The 16,869-nt window shown below is 43.7% G+C and overlaps 1 protein-coding gene across 1 annotated transcript in view; it reads left to right on the top strand.

The window, feature by feature from the left end:
• The window catches only part of ARPIN (actin related protein 2/3 complex inhibitor), a 51,894-nt gene that overhangs the window by 6,896 nt on the left and 28,129 nt on the right, over positions 1-16,869 (top strand). Inside the window, exon 2 of the mRNA XM_082256347.1 lies at positions 2,457-2,532. Within this exon, the coding sequence (XP_082112473.1) occupies positions 2,457-2,532 (76 nt within the window). The remainder of the gene's footprint in view (positions 1-2,456; positions 2,533-16,869) is intronic.

The raw sequence follows: 16,869 nt of genomic DNA, 5'->3' as shown, positions 1-16,869 counted from the left end.
CTATTGTGCTTTTTGAATGTATACGTATCTGTGATTGGTGGTCTTGAAGCCACTCCCTGTAACTCCCTTTTTGTTCACTTGCTGTAAATAAACCAAGCCCTGCCCTGAGAGACACACAGGGGACAGAAGACACAGGAAGGCACAGACACAAGCTCACACAGCAGCTCACACAGCCATTTCATCCATGAAGACACACAGAAACTTTCACACACCAACACTTTCTCTTACACACATGCACACACATACATATCCGGAGAGAGACCTGGCAGATGGCATCAAAATGACCCAGCGCGTCTGTTCCTTTCTTTGTCGCCGAGCGCTTGGAAAATCCTTATACAAAAGAGTGGTGCATTTGTACTTTTCAGTACAAGCTATTAATGGAGCTTGGTGCGTAATAATCTTGAGCGCACTGAAGCAGGTTTCTATGCTCCAAGCCCTATTAATTTCCACGACAACACCAACAATGGGACACCAATATTGCGGCACCATTCCTCCCTATGATACCACTATGATGGAGCACTGTTCCTCCCACTAATAAAAAAAACATTCCATAAAAATATCACATTGTTTGTAGAAGCTCTAACTTTTGCGCAAACGAAATTGATATACACTTATTGGGATTCTTTTTTTAACAAAATATGTAGCAGAATACATTATAGTTACATAGTTAGTCAGGTTGAAAAAAGTCCATCTGGCTTACCAATAAAAAAAAAAAAAAAAAGAAAAACCCAACCATACAATCCCATATACACAATTCTATACCTGCAGTTGATCCAGAGGTAGGTGACAAAACCCCAGCAAAGCATGATCCAATTTGCTACAGCAGGGGAAAAAAAATCCTTTCTAATCCCCCGAGAGGCTATCGGATATTTCCTGGATCAACTTTATCTCTAAATTTTAGTACCCATTTATATTATGTACACCCAGGAAAGAATCCCGGCCTTTTTTAAAGCATTCTATTGAGCTGGCCAGAACCACCTCTGGAGGGAGTCTATTCCACATTTTCACAGTTCTTACGGGGAAGAAACCTTTCCGTATTTGGAGATTAAATCTCTTTTCCTCTCTACGTAATGAGTGCCCCCTTGTCCTCTGTGTTGACCTTAAAGTCAACAACTCAACACCAAGTTCACTATATGGACCCCTTATGTATTTATACATGTTGATCATATCCCCCCTCTGATCTCCTCTTCTCAAGAGAGAATAAATTCAGTTCCTCTAAACTTTTCTCATAGCTGAGCTCCTCCATGCCTCTTATCAGTTTGGTTGCCCTTCTCTGCACTTTCTCCAGTTCCCTGATATCCTTTTTAAGAACCGGTGCCCAAAACTGAACTGCATATTCCAGATGAGGTCTTACTAATGATTTGTACAGGGGCAAAATGATATCTCTCTCTCTCTGGAGTCCATGCCTCTGTTAATACAAGAAAGGACTTTTCTTGCTTTGGAAACCGCAGCTTAGCATTGCATGCTATTATTAAAGAGGAGTTCCACCCAAAAATGGAACTTCCACTATTTTGCTTCCTCCCCCCCTCTGGTGCCACATTTGGCACCTTTCAGGGGGAGGAGGGAATGGGTACCCATTTTTGACAGGTACCCCTTCCCCTCTTCCGGGACGCGGGTTCAGCCCCCTCCTCCTTCCCCCTGCCGCCGAGCCAATAGGAATGTGCAGCACGCTTCGCACATGCGCAGTAGGGACCCGGCCGTGAAGCCGCAAGGCTTCACAGCCGGGTTCCCTTTTTCCAGAATGGCGGCGGCAGCGCCAAAGAACCGATACCAAAATCGGCTTTGGGTGCCGACATTGCTGGACTCCAGGACAGGGAAGTGTCCTAATATTATGTATGTGTAGCTGCTGACTTTTAATTAGGGGAAGGCGGAACTCCTTTTTTAAGCTTATGATCTACCAGAACACCCAGATCCTTCTCCGATAATTATGGCCTAAATGGATTAAAAAAAAAAAAAAAATTCTAATTTTTTTTCTTTAGATGCGTTTTTATAGCAGAAAGTATAAAATATTATTATTTATTTTTTCAAAATTGTCGCTCTTTTTTGGTTTATAGCACACACAAAAAAAAAAAAAACCCGCAGAGGTAATCAAATGGCACCAAAAGAAAGCTGTATTTGTGGGGGAAAAAAAAAATATACATTTTATTTGGGTGCAGCAACGCAAGACCGCGCAATTGTCAGTTACAATAACGCAGTGCCGTATTGCAAAAAAATGGCCTGGTCATTAAGGGGGTAAAACCTTCGGTCCAGAAGTGGGTAATAAGATAGAACAAAAATCAATGATGTGCAAAGATCCATTGCAGAGGCAGAAATCACCAATAGGATGCCGGTAAACTGAAATCTGATTGGTTGCTATTAGTTAATTTCTTTTACAAACCTCTTTAGTTACACTTATTAGATTTTGTATAAGAATACTTATCATACACTAACACTGATTGTCTGGATTATCTCCTCAGTGGACACGGCGCGCTCCTGGAAGGAACATTGGTGGATTTCTCTCGCCATGTTATTACAGATGCTAAAGGAAAGAAGGTGAGCAGTAATGACGTTCAATTGGCTTAAAAAGGTATAGCAATTCACCTCTTCAGATGAAATGAAAAAGTGAACGAATTCCCTCAGCGGTAGTGGAAGATTTGGCACTTTACAAGGGTCTCACTTCTCATGTTGGATTATACAGCAAGATTTTTTTTTAGTGGAATTTTATACACATGGGACACTGCAATTTTTGTAACGCATAGTGGCGACAGAGTTAGTTATATTTATTTGTTATAGTTATATTTGCACAAACTCTTATTACCTGCCCTGCAATTTGCTTCTACATGTCATTTTAGAGACTTACAACATATACAGGCATATCAGTCTTTTTAAAGGAGGCTTCAACCAGCTTCCAAAAGAATTAGGTCAGCAGCTACAAAAACTGTCACAATTTAACCACTTTACCACCGGAGGATTTTGCTGTCCTACGTCCAGGCCACTTTTTGCGATTCGGCACTGTGCGACTTTAACTGACAATTGCGCGGTCATGCAACGTCGTACCCAAACAAAATTTCCGTCCTTTTTTTCCCACAAACAGAGCTTTCTTTTGGTGGTATTTGATCACCTGTTCGCTTTTCATTTTTTGCGATATTAATAAAAAAAAGTGTATGGTGTGAAAAATCGGCGCTAATTCAAATCATAAATAAATGTGATACACTCTGTGACAATAACGATGTCCACCACTGTGGATAGTGCTCTATATGATAAAACCTGATGCAAAAATGTCGAAGTAAAATCAATCCTCAATGTAAAACTGTAAAAGCGAGCCTATACACAAAAGATCTTCAGTGAATGACTCTGAAAAGACTGTGCATAAATAAAGTCCTCAAAAAAATATATATATATAATGCAATCACAAAATCAATGCAATAGATGAAAAAGGGTGATGATCAATGTAATCGTTGATGACTGATATGTGATGAAAAAATTCCTGAAAATATTTCATAAAACAATTCATAAAAAAAGTTGTGTATAAAAATATAAGTGTCTGAGAAAATCCCACAGTGTCCAATATACAATCAAAGATGAATGAAATAAATCTTCAAAGGATCAACCAATCGTAAAATATAACATCAATAATCTGGATATCGATCCAATCTCCAACAAACAGGTGTGTAGTGGCCGCTTACCTCCCATACACACTATCTGCACATGTGTGTAATCCAAACAAGCCGATTGCTTTCCTTTGAACTGGGCTTCCGACCTCTCTCCTCTCTTGCAGGCATGTAATCACTGATGTTCACAGTACATCAATCTCCCAATCCAGTAACGATCTTCAGCTGCACAATATTCTCACTCCAAGCCGTTCCGCCTCATAGGATATAAAATGAGACGCTCATGGTGCAGTAACTTCAAAACCAGTTTAATTACAATAAAAGATACACTTACAATCAAATAGCAACAAACGAGCAAAAGCAATACACTGTAGAACCTCCGGCTACGGCCGTAAACACGGAGGTGACGTCACCCGGCTCTTCCCGACGCGCGTTGCGTCACTACCCATCCCTTGAAAAAGTCACGTGGGTAGTGACGCAACGCGCGTCGGGAAGAGCCGGGTGACGTCACCTCCGCGTTTACGGCCGTAGCCGGAGGTTCTACAGTGTATTGCTTTTGCTCGTTTGTTGCTATTTGATTGTAAGTGTATCTTTTATTGTAATTAAACTGGTTTTGAAGTTACTGCACCATGAGCGTCTCATTTTATATCCTATGAGGCGGAACGGCTTGGAGTGAGAATATTGTGCAGCTGAAGATCGTTACTGGATTGGGAGATTGATGTACTGTGAACATCAGTGATTACATGCCTGCAAGAGAGGAGAGAGGTCGGAAGCCCAGTTCAAAGGAAAGCAATCGGCTTGTTTGGATTACACACATGTGCAGATAGTGTGTATGGGAGGTAAGCGGCCACTACACACCTGTTTGTTGGAGATTGGATCGATATCCAGATTATTGATGTTATATTTTACGATTGGTTGATCCTTTGAAGATTTATTTCATTCATCTTTGATTGTATATTGGACACTGTGGGATTTTCTCAGACACTTATATTTTTATACACAACTTTTTTTATGAATTGTTTTATGAAATATTTTCAGGAATTTTTTCATCACATATCAGTCATCAACGATTACATTGATCATCACCCTTTTTCATCTATTGCATTGATTTTGTGATTGCATTATATATATATATTTTTTTGAGGACTTTATTTATGCACAGTCTTTTCAGAGTCATTCACTGAAGATCTTTTGTGTATAGGCTCGCTTTTACAGTTTTACATTGAGGATTGATTTTACTTCGACATTTTTGCATCAGGTTTTATCATATAGAGCACTATCCACAGTGGTGGACATCGTTATTGTCACAGAGTGTATCACATTTATTTATGATTTGAATTAGCGCCGATTTTTCACACCATACACGTACCAATTCACGGTGGGGACACCAATTTAGATTGGCAGCTTTTTCTACATTTTTTTTTTTTTTCTTTATTTATTTGATATTTTGGAATTGATTTACTCCTATCAAACCCCTCTGGGTAGCGCATTGATCCTCTTATTTATTTAAATAAAAAAAAGTGACAATTTTGAAAAAATAACAATATTTTTCTACTTTGAAAGTTAAAAAATATCCAATATATTCAATTTTTGTCATATATTTAGGCCAAAATGTATTTAGCTACATGTCTTTGACAAAAAAATTCTCAATGAGCGTATTTTTAACCGCTTTAAGACCGGAAGATTTTACCCCATTCCTGACCAGGCCATATTTTGCGATTCGGCACTGCGTTACTTTAATGGGCAATTGCGCGGTCGTGCGATGCTGTACCCAAATTAAATTTATGTCCTTTTTTTCCCACAAATCGAGCTTTCTTTTGGTGGTATTTGATCACCTGTGCGATTTTTTTTTTTTTTTTTTTTTTATTTTTTTTTTGCGCTATAAACAAAAAAAGAGTGACAATTTTGAAAAAATAACAATATTTTTCACATTTTTTTATTTGAAATCCCCCCCCCCCCCAAAAAATGTAAAAATCAAATTTTTTTTAACATTTTAGGCCAATTTGTTTTCTTCTACATATTTTTGGTAAAAAAAAAATCGCAATAAGCGTATTTTAAATGGTTTGCGCAAAAGTTATCGCAGCTACTAACTACGGGAAATTTATGTAATTTTTATTGTTTTTTTTTTTTTAACTAGTAATGGCGGCGATCTGCGATTTATTTATTTATTTTTTTTGCGGGACTGCGGCGGACAGATCGGATTCTTGACTGACATTTTTGGGGGTACCAGTGACATTACTACAGTAATCAGTGCTATAAATATGCACTGTTACTGTAAAAATGACACTGGCAGGGAAGGGGTTAACGTTAGTGAGCAAGGGGTTAATGTATGCCTGGTGCTTACTGACGTGTGTGGGGGGAGGGGACTGTGTGACACAGGCACAGATCGCAGGTTCTGCTATGCTGAATCCTGCAATCTGTCACTGCCTGTCACTTAGGACCCTGGTCCCCAACCCTGGTCCTCAGGGCTCACTAACAGGCCAGGTTTGCAAGATAACTGAAATACATCCCAGGTGATATCATTTGCTGCTCAGTGATTGCCGTATTCTAGTCTGCATCTCCCCACGGTAATACTTAAAATCTGGCCTGTTAGTGGGCCCTGAGAACCGGAGTTGAGGACCACTGACTTAGGAGGTCCGCCCGCTTTGTTTACACAAGCGGGCGGATCTCCACACTAGATCCCCGACGATCGGGGAAGAGCGGCTGTGATCACCGCTGCTCCTCCCCTGGCCCGACTCCCACTGTGACTGAATACAGTGGGAGCGAGCCTCCAGCGGCACACGCCGCCCACAAGGGGAGGAGTCCAGCCGTCGCTGGACAATAACGAACCACTTTGCCGCAGTACGCTCAATGTGAGCGGTCGGCAAGTGGTTAATTCCTTTTTAAAATTCAAAACAAAATCATCCATCTATGTCGCCATGCTGTCTTCTTTTTTTTTTTGAGAAGTCACTATGGAAACCGCCCCCCTAGCATTTCGAGCCATGGCCATCTTGCGTAAGTGCAGATGATTCATGTAGCATTTACTTACTTGAATCCATCTGACCTTAGCTCAGGCTAAGCAGGGTGTGCTTAGCTGAGAAAGCCCCTCCAGATGAAAGAAAATAAAGACTCTTGAGAGGTATGACATCATTTTGGCCTAGACCAGAAACAATTCAAGAAATGTAAAAAAAAGAAAAGAAAAAAGTTTAAAACAAGTTAAGATAATATACCTTCCTATCTATTTATTAAGGCAAGCAGCATAAGGATTGAAAATACTGTAGTTAAAGTGGTTAAGTTTTTTTATTGGTTGAGCCAGATGGATTTGTGTCTTTTTTTCAACCTGACAAACTATGTAACTAATGTTAGGCGCCCCAGTGTCTGTGTTTTTTAAAAAAAGAAAAGCTGTTCTCTACCTGATTTCAGAGCGCCTGTCGGCACTCACGTGACCAGCCGTCTCTCCCTTTTCTCGATCTGACAGCTACAGTGGGAGGGGCCAAGAATTCTCCACTGTCCTCAGTTAGGAGAGAGGCGGCCGTTCACGTAAGTGCCGAGAGGTGCTCTGAAATCAGGTACAGAACGGCATTTTTTTAAAATAAAAAAGAAACTGGGGCACCTAACCTTAACCACCGAGGATTATACAGTATCCCACAAAAGTGAGTACACCCCTCACATTTTTGTAAAAATTTTATTATATCTTTTCATGTGACAACACTGAAAAAATGACACTTTGCTACAATGTAAAGAGGTGAGTGTACAGCTTGTATAATAGTGTAAATTTGCTGTCCTCTCAAAATAACTCAACCCACAGCTATTAATGTCTAAACCGCTGGCAACAAAAGTGAGTACACCCCTAAGAGAACATGTACAAATTGTGCCCAAAGTGTCAATATTTTGTGTGGCCACCATTATTTTCCAGCACTGCCTTACCCTCTTGGGCATGGAGTTCACCAGAGCTTCACAGGTTGCCACTGCAGTCCTCTTCCACTCCTCCATGACATGACAGAGCTGGTGGATGTTAGAGACCTTGCGCTCCTCCATCTTCCATTTGAGGATGCCCCGCAGATGCTCCATAGGGTTTAGGTCTGGAGACATGCTTGGCCAGTCCATCACCTTTACCTTCAGCTTTTTTTAGCAAGGCAGTGGTCGTCTTGGAGGTGTGTTTGGGGTCGTTATCATGTTGGAATACGGCCCTGCGGCCCAGACTCCAAAGGGAGTGGATCATGCTCTGCTTCAGTATATCACAGTACATGTTGGCATTCATGGTTCCCTCAATGATCTGTAGCTCCCCAATACTGGCAGCACTCATGCAGCTCCAGACCATGACACTCCCACCACCATGCATGAATTGCCGCCACAGACGCTTGACACCATCTAAACCAAATAAGTTTATCTTGGTCTCATCAGACCACAGGACATGGTTCCAGTAATCCATGTCCTTAGTCTGCTTGTCTTCAGTAAACTGTTTGTGGACTTTCTTGTGCATCATCTTTAGAAGAGGCTTCCTTCTGGGACGACAGCCATGCAGACCAATTTGATGCTGTGTGCGGCGTATGGTCTACATACACTGGCAGGCTGACCCCTCCCACCCCTTCAACCTCTGCAGCAATGCTGGCAGCATTCGTATGTCTATTTCCCAAAGACAATCTCTGGATATGATGCTGAGCACTCAACTCCTTTGGTCGACCATGGTGAGGCCTGTTCTGAGTGGAACCTGTCCTGTTAAACCGCTGTATGGGCTTGACCACCTTGTTGCAGCTCAGTTTTAGGGTCTTGGCAATCTTCTTATAGCCTAGGCTATTCCCATTCCCATCATGTCTGTGAATGAGTTTTACAACGCCTTAATGGGATGTGTAGTTCCGCAAAACAGCTGGAGGGCCGTAGTTTGAGGATCTCTGGCCTAGAGCAACAATTATTTTTTCAGATCCTCAGAGTTCTTTGCAATGAGGTGCCATGTTGATCTTCCAGTGACCAGTATGAGAGAGTGATAACACCAAATTTAGCACACCTGCTCCCCATTCACACCTGAGAACTTGTAACACTAACAAGTCACATGACACCGGGAAGGGAAAATGGCTAATTGGGCCTAATTTTGACATTTTCACTTAGGGGTGTACTCACTTTTGTTGCCAGTGGTTTAGACATTAATCGCTGTGTGTTGTTATTTTGAGGGGACAGCAAATATACACAGTTATACAAGCTGTACACTCACTACTTTACATTGTAGCAAAGTGTCATTTCTTCAGTTTTGTCACATGAAAAGATAGAATAAAATCTTTACAAAAATGTGAGGGGTGTACTCACTTTTGTGAGATATTTATGAAAATTAAAAAGTAATTTCAGCAGCAGGAGGGGAGGGGTGGGCACTAGCTTACAATCCCAAGAGAGCCCTGCGGCACATCTGTGCATGCGCTGGTTTCCTCATCCATCTGCGCACGAGGTTTCCCATGCATGCACAAACACTGCAACCAGGGAAGTCTGAAACCTTCCCGGTTTTTGCGTGTAAGCGTAAAATCGCCTGTGCAGGCACATCTGCACATGAGACATAACTGGCACCTGGGGGGGGGGGGGGTGAAGTCACAATGGAGGTGGACAGAATATCCGCTTTAACAGTCATTTGAAATTGACTTCTGTGTGTGTGGGACAATTATAGATCTATTATGCTTTTTGGAATAGATTCATTGGAAAATAAATTGATTGTTTATCAAAGCCTGTATGGCCACTATTAGAATAATTAAAGCGATAGTATACTCCGCTTTTTAACTTTTATTTACAGGTAAGCCTATAATAAGGCTTACTTGTAGGTAAATTAATATCTCCTAAACCTGCACGGTTTAGGAGATATTCACCCTGAATGCAGCCGCTGACACCAGCGGCCCATGCGCTCTGAAGGTCCGGCGTATCTTGCTGGACCTTCAGAGCTCCTTGCTGGAAAGTAAACTCCTGGTGTCCGGGTGACTGTATCGGGGGCTTCCTTCTAAGGTAAGTATTTCATAATGTGCTAGTATGCGATGCATACTAGCAATTTATGCCATTGTCCTGCAGGGTTTTTTTTTGTTTTTTGGGGATACAACTGCTTTAAGCATTATCTTGAGTTTGTAGCTGTGAGGAGGGATGTCTAGGCTTTTTGGCAACCCAAAGCATTGGATGGTGGAGGAACACCTAGGGCTCCTTTCACACTTGTCTTGTCATGTTACTTTGCAGACCCAAGTCGCAGGACAATTCGCACAAGTGTGAAAGGGGCCTTAAAGGGGTTCTAAACTCAAAAGGTTCTTTACATTAATGCATTCTCTGCATTCTTTCAATGCCTGTTCCCAGGGTTTTTTTCTCAAAGAATAGGTCCAGGAACTCCCCCGTTCAGAGTCGATACTCATCGCTGCTTCCTTCCCATCTCTGATCACTGTTTCTTGATTCCTCCAACCTCTCAGTACTGCCCCTTTTAGAGGATACAGAACCAAGTGTCATTTTGTGGCGCTAAGTAATTTGTACTGAATTTGTTACTGATAACAAGAAAAGCAGTAAAATAGTCCCCCCTGCAGCCGGCAGCAATAGACTTTCCCCAGCTACAATGGACCCCTGCAAAAAAATACTAGCACAGTATCATTAGAAACCTCCCTCAGCAGCAGATCCCTTCCAGCAAAAATAGACCTCCCCAGCAGCAATAGACCCCCATGCAAAAGTAGATCCCCAGCAGCCAGTATCACTAGACCCTCCAGCACTCCCCAGCATCCCTTACCATTACATATGGTAAATTCAGTACCGGAGGTGCCGGGACTGTGTATACCCCGCTCCCCCCCCCCCCACCCCACGTTCCTGCTAAAACAAAGCCCTGCCTGTCCCCATTCCCCTCATCCCTAACCACTTACTTAAGTCCTCTCGCCATCCAGCATTGTCCCCGACTGGGAAGAGGGAGCATAGGATACATTGAGAGCACCAGAGTCATAGGCTCCTGCCGCTGTCAGTCAAATCCTGTGAGCAATTTTTGTATTCTACTTTGAGCCAGGGTATGCCCAAATGAATCTGTTTTGTAATTTACTCATTTCAAAACGACAATAAAAACAAAAAACAAAACTGTGCAGGGGCGTGGCCAAACCACACTATGTGTATCTGTGAATGAGCACAGCCCGGCTCAGGAGCGTGCCCGCACAGGTGCTGCCATAGCACAGGCTTCCTGAGGGCGCATTCCAAAAAAGGAGGTAAGGGACTGCTCTGTGCAATATCATTGCACAGAGTAGGGAAGTATAAACACTTTTTATAAAAAAAAATAAACAAAATAACCGTTACATTCACTTAACATGTATTGATAAGCTCCACAGCATGCCTGTAACTGCTATCTTCTGATTTGACCGGGAGAGTTTAAAGTAGAATTCTAGATGAAAACGTTTTATCTTGTACGTTCTTTGAAGGACACAGCTGCTTCTTCTTTATCCATGACAAAACAGGGTTTTTTAGCCCCACCTACAGGAGTAGGACACTACTATCCTACTCCTGTAGGTGGGGCTATAAAACCCTGTTTGTCAGGGATAAAGAAGAAGCAGCTGTGTCCGTCAATGAACTCAGAGAAAGGGATTTTATGGTAGTAACAAAATATCCATTTTTTTTTTTTTTTTTTTCCATTTTGGATAGAGCAAGGGAGGGTTATAACCCCTGTGAGTTTTTTTTGCCATCTGTGTCCCATTGGGGAGAATTCTTCACTTCCTGTTCCATAGTCAAAACAGAAAGTAAGGAGGAATCGCTGCAAATTAAGGTAATCCCATAGGGACCCCCAGGTCACCAGAACTAGTGTCCCCATTGGAAGATTTCCCCTCTATTACTTTACTGGGGACAACTCAAAATTTGAGATTTTTTTTTCATTTCACTTACAATGATAAAGGTAAACCGGTCTAAATAAGAGGGTGAATCTCCTTCGCGGGGACATAGACGGCAATAAAAACTGACAAGTGTTCTAATCTCTCTCCACTCTATCCAAAACTAAAAATAAAGTTTTTCCTTTTAGTTATACTTTAATAAACCCGATCAGTACAAAGAGAATTTGTCTACAATTCCATTTTCAGTACAGGTATCCCGTAGTCTTCTTGCAGCCTGCTTGGCGGTATGAACCTCAATTACATCTATATAGTCTACAAGTCACCAAGCTCAATGTAGAGCTGCAGTTGGGAAGTAAGTTATTTGAGCTTGGTGTCCATTATTTACGGCCTAATTTTTACTTGCACAGTCTCTCCTCTGTCTCTTCTGCTTATTCTCATCCTTTCTTTTTATGTGGAATAAATAGCTTTAATGCTGTGACTTCTGCAACATCTGAAACCCAACAGGAGTAGGATTTGACAGAGATCAAACCCGAGATGGCTTCCATTTAGTTTGTGTTCAGAGATAAAAAAAATACATTCTTGAAGTGTCGGAAAAACAAGTTTTGTAGAACCGTCTTTTGGGAAGCGGGATCAGACTTCCTGTGGTTTAGGACTCTGCTGGTTGACTGCCGTGTTCAATCTAGCAAAGGGTTCAATGAGCACAAAGACCAATGTGATTTCCAAGGCTGATACAACTGAGTGAAAAGGAAGGCAGATGGATTGTCACATTTCTGATAACATGTCTTTCTCACAGTGCATATGTCTGCTTTATTTTTTTTCTTTGTAAGAACATCTTTGAAGACATCTAGGGAAGGATTTTGGCAGCTGGTCCATCAAAGTATTCGAAGGAGACGGTTTGATTTGAACAAAAACATAAGCAACACATTTACTATCTAGTTCACAAATAGCACACCCTCTGTGATAACTATAATACTGATTTTTATCGTTCGTTCCGTTATTCCTGAGTCTTTTTATGAAACCTTTGTTGGTTGAATGCCAAACACATTTATGCGGGCTGCAGAAACTTTGGCAGTACTTTCTCTAATAAAGTAATCCCCTATGATCATTGGCTCCATCTAGTGGGCAAAATGCAATATATTTTCTTATTAAGGTATTTCAAAAAGTATACCGCATTTTGGCCACTAGATGGAGCTGACTATCATAGGAAATAATAGGAGAAATTACAGCCAGAATTTGTGCAGCATGCATGAATGTGTGTGACATTCGTCCAACTATTGTTTTATAAATAGATCCCTATCTGTATGGAGTTTGCATTTTATCCCTGTGCTTGCATTGATTTTTCTGTGGATACTGTGGTTAACTTTCACACCCTGAAGACAATTCTGGTGGGTTAATTGGCTTGTCCAAATTTGCCCTAGTTTTTGTTTGCATGTGAGATGGGGACCTTGGATTGTAAGCCTCATGAGCCGAGTAACTGATGTGAATGTACAGTATGTAAAGTGCTGTGTAATTTGTCAGTGCTATGTAAATATCTGTAATAATGTCTCTACCGTTCATTGACGGATGCAGTCTCTGATCTTCATATCAGTAGGGTTATACTGCCCCCTACAGGAGTAGGACACTAGGCAGAAAAAAGTACTGGCTATGACTATGGGCAGGCCCAGGGGGTATACCCTCTCTCCCTGCTATAGGATGTCATTTTTAATCTGCCTAGTCAGGAGTAAGGTCCTAGTTCCTAGCTAGGATCTCTGGTCCTGGCAATTTTTTTTTTTTTTCTCTCCAGATTTTTCCTGTGAAATCTACAAGCAACTAAGCCGGATCTGGGTAACAGGCTGGATATATAGATCCAGTGGTCACCCCAGCTCCACTGGACGGGGACTGGCCCCGCGAGTTAAATGTCTCGCCAGGTCGCATACAACCGGGTCTAGGCCCGAGTCGCAGCGTTCCTTTTGGCCGACAGCCCCCAACTTCGGCGGAGAGGGGTTTTGTCAGGAGATGGCGCCCGCCTGTTCCTGGTATGGTGAGTAAACCCCCCCCCCAACTCTTCCCCTGGTGGAATTTGGGGTGGATGCGGGCTCCCCTCCCTAGGACGATCAGGCCCTCACAGCCCCGGGTTCCCCTCTGTCTTGTCATGCACCCCCACCTACCTGCCCCCCCCCCCCTCACTACTGGGGGTGTGGGATGGTTGTAACTACTGTCGGGTCTCGGACCGAGATTCAGGCCACGGGGGGGGGGGGGGTGGTGTGCGCCACCGGCGATGAATCAATCGGGGGGGGGGGTTTACCTGTCACTCCCAGGGCCCCCTTCCTGTCGATCCCGTCCAGGAGGCTGGGGGGTCCCCACGAGGGTACTCAGTAGCTCCGCAGGCTGACATTTTCTTGTAGCCCATGTGCTCTGCAAGATTCAGCGGCCATATTGGTACACTTGACGGCCATTTTGCGGTGGATTTCTAATAGGAATCACTGGCAGCTGGGTTTTGGGAGTTCCTGGCGGTGGTTTTTCTTGGTGGAGCCCCTCCCTATACCCTAGTGCTGATCCTCCGATCTTTATTTCTGGATCGAGATTGCTGCAGACACGTGCTATGCAGACGTTCTGGGCCTCCTGGTGCATCTTTGGTGTAGGGTGGTAAGTCTGGGGGGGGGGGTCTCTCTCTCTCTGCTGGGGTCTTCAGTGCGCTCTGTCTGACCTCTTGGGGGAGCTGTAGCGCGGTGGGATGCTTTTGAGAAAAAAAAAATATATATATATATTTCTAAAAAAAAAATATATATATATATATATTATTATTATTTTTTTTTTCTCAACTATTTTTGCTGACCGGTTCCCCTGGTGCAACATGGACCCTGCAGGACATGTGTCCCAACCTGACCCCCTCTGGATCCCAGGGGCTGCAATTTGTTTGTGATGCCGCGCTGGATGCTGCTGCTGTTTTGGGCCGACTGTCAGTTTCGGCAGTGGTCCACAGGGGTATACTTTGGCTAAAGTGTTGGTCTGCGGATCAGAACTCAAAGAAGGCCTTGACTGATCTGCCTTTTCAAGGAGATCACCTGTTTGGGGCTACCCTGGATGACATTATCAAAGGTCTCACAGGGAGTACTTTTCTCCCGCAGGCTAACGAGGGTAAGGATCCGCGTCGCAGATGGGGCCCCCGCCTTTTCAGCACATACGTTTTTTGTTTTTTTTGTCCCTCAGGGTCAGTCGATAAGGCAAAGTCCTTCAAGGCCCCCTCAGGTGTTTCCAAGCGACCCTGGTCTGGCAAACAAAAATCGAGTTTCTCCAGACCCGAGGACCAGGCCCCTTCGGCCTGAAGGTGCACCCTCACCCATATCTGGGATGGGGAGACGTCTTTGCCGGTTCCCGGACCCGTGGTTGTCCCGGATACAAGCCAATGGAGTTCACGAGTTCATATGGGACGGGTACAAGATCGAGTTTCGATCCGTTCCACCGGTAAGGTTCTTCCCTTCCAATGTGAGACTGTCCCCCGGATCTCTTACAGGCTCTCTTTGGGGCGGTACAGTACCTGGTACAACAGGAAGTAATATTTCCGGTTCTGTGTGCTGAACATTTTCAAGGCTTTTATTCAAACTTGTTTACGGTCCCCAAGAAGGAAGGCAAGGTGCGTCCAATTCTTGACCTGAAGGCACTGAATTGCTTCGTGTGAGTTCAAAAATTCAAGATGGAATCTATTTGCACGGTGGTTGCTTCCCTACATCAGGGGGATTTCCTGGCCTCCATAGACATCAAAGATGCCTACCTTCACATCCCAATATATGCAGAACATTAACGGTTTCTCAGTTTTTGCAGTGGGAGAGGAGCACTATTAGTTTGTGGCGTTATCCTTTGGTCTCGCCTCTGCTCCTCGGGTCTTCGCAAAGGTGTTGGCTCCGGTTCTGGCGCTGTTACGACAGCGGGGGATATTGGTCCTGGGTTACCTGGACGAGCTGCTTCTCCGTGCGGAGTCTCCCACAGTGCTGGTGACAAATTTGGAGATCACCATGAGAACTCTGGAGAAGTTGGGGTGGATTTTGAACCTTCAGAAGCCCTCCCTGGTCCCTTCGTCCCTGGTCCCTTCCATGAGTCTGGACTATCTGGGCCTGACTTTGGACTCGTTTGCAGCCAGGGTGTTTATTCCTCCGGAAAAACTCCAAAAACTACAGACTGTGATTCAGCTGTTGCTGTCCAGCAAATGGTCATCCCTTAGGACCTGTATGAGAATTCTGGGACTGAGGCAGTTCCCTTTGCTCAATTCCACACCGAGAATCCTCCAGAAAGAAATCCTTCTCAAATCCAGGTTACCGATAAATGTACTGGAGTTGAGAGCGATCAGGCTTTTTTCTAGTCCACTGGACCGAGTTCCTTCAGGGTTTTCCAGTGTGTATTCAATCAGAAAATGCCACGGCAGTGGCTTATGTCAATCACCAAGGGGGCACCAAAAGTGTCCTTGCGTACTTGGAAGTGGCCGGCATCCTCCGATGGGGGAACGCTCTGTTCAAGCTTTCTCTGTTCACATTCCAGGAGTGAAAAATTGGCAGGCGGATTTCCTCAGTCGGCAGACCTTGGATCAAAGGGGAATGGTCTCTCCATCCGGAGGAGTTCCAGCAGTTGTACCTTCATTGGGGCACTCCAGATGTAGATCTGTTGGCGTCTCGTATCAACAGAAAAGTGCGAAGGTTTGTGGCCCGCTCACAGGACCCTCTGGCAGACGCCACGGACGCGCTGGTGGCCCCGTGGGGTCAGTGACAGCTGATGTATGCCTTTCCTCCTCTCAAGTTGCTGCCAAGACTTCTTTGCAGGATCGAAGCGGAAGGGATTGCAGTCATCCTTGTGGCTTCAGACTGGCCTCGCCGAGCTTGGTACGCCGACCTGGTCAGGCTAGTCGCAGACGCTCCTTGGAGACTTCCTCTCAGGGAGGATCTACTGTCTCAAGGGCCAATCTTCCATCCTGCTTTACAGTTGCTGGCTTTGATAGCTTGGCTGTTGAAAGCTAGGTGCTGAAGGAGAGGGGTTTGTTTGCTCCCCTTTATTATGTAGTTTAAGGGCCAGTTCACACTACATACAGTCCAGTGTTTTTATTTTTCTGCATCAAAAATGCATGGATAGTAGATTATATGGCTTTCAATGACACAGTTCATACCAGTGTGGTCAGTTCCAGGGCATTCCAGTTCCAGACAAAAAAAAGTACTGGAACGTGGTAAAATGCATAAAAAACGCACTGGAACACATGTTCTTATTTAAGGTTAAGAAAAAAGAGAGGGAAAAATGCACTGCGCCGCATCAAAAACACGCATGTAGAAAAGCATCCGGACTGCGTATCTATGGTGTGAACTAGCCCTAATGATCAGTGTCTAGTACCTGCATGAGGCTTTGTGTCCAATGTTGGTAGAAAAGTCTGTAAAAAAGTAAGAAAGGACCAGTTCACACCACATGCAGTCCAGTGCTTTTCTGAATCAAAAACACATGGAAAGGTTATATGGTTTCCAATGGCATAGTTCACACTA

This window comes from Pelophylax lessonae (genome assembly GCF_965119305.1).
Source record: "Pelophylax lessonae genome assembly, chromosome: 4".
Lineage (NCBI taxonomy): Eukaryota > Metazoa > Chordata > Amphibia > Anura > Ranidae > Pelophylax > Pelophylax lessonae.
Note: the sequence above shows the minus strand (reverse complement) of the source record. Positions and strands in the feature narration are given on the sequence as shown.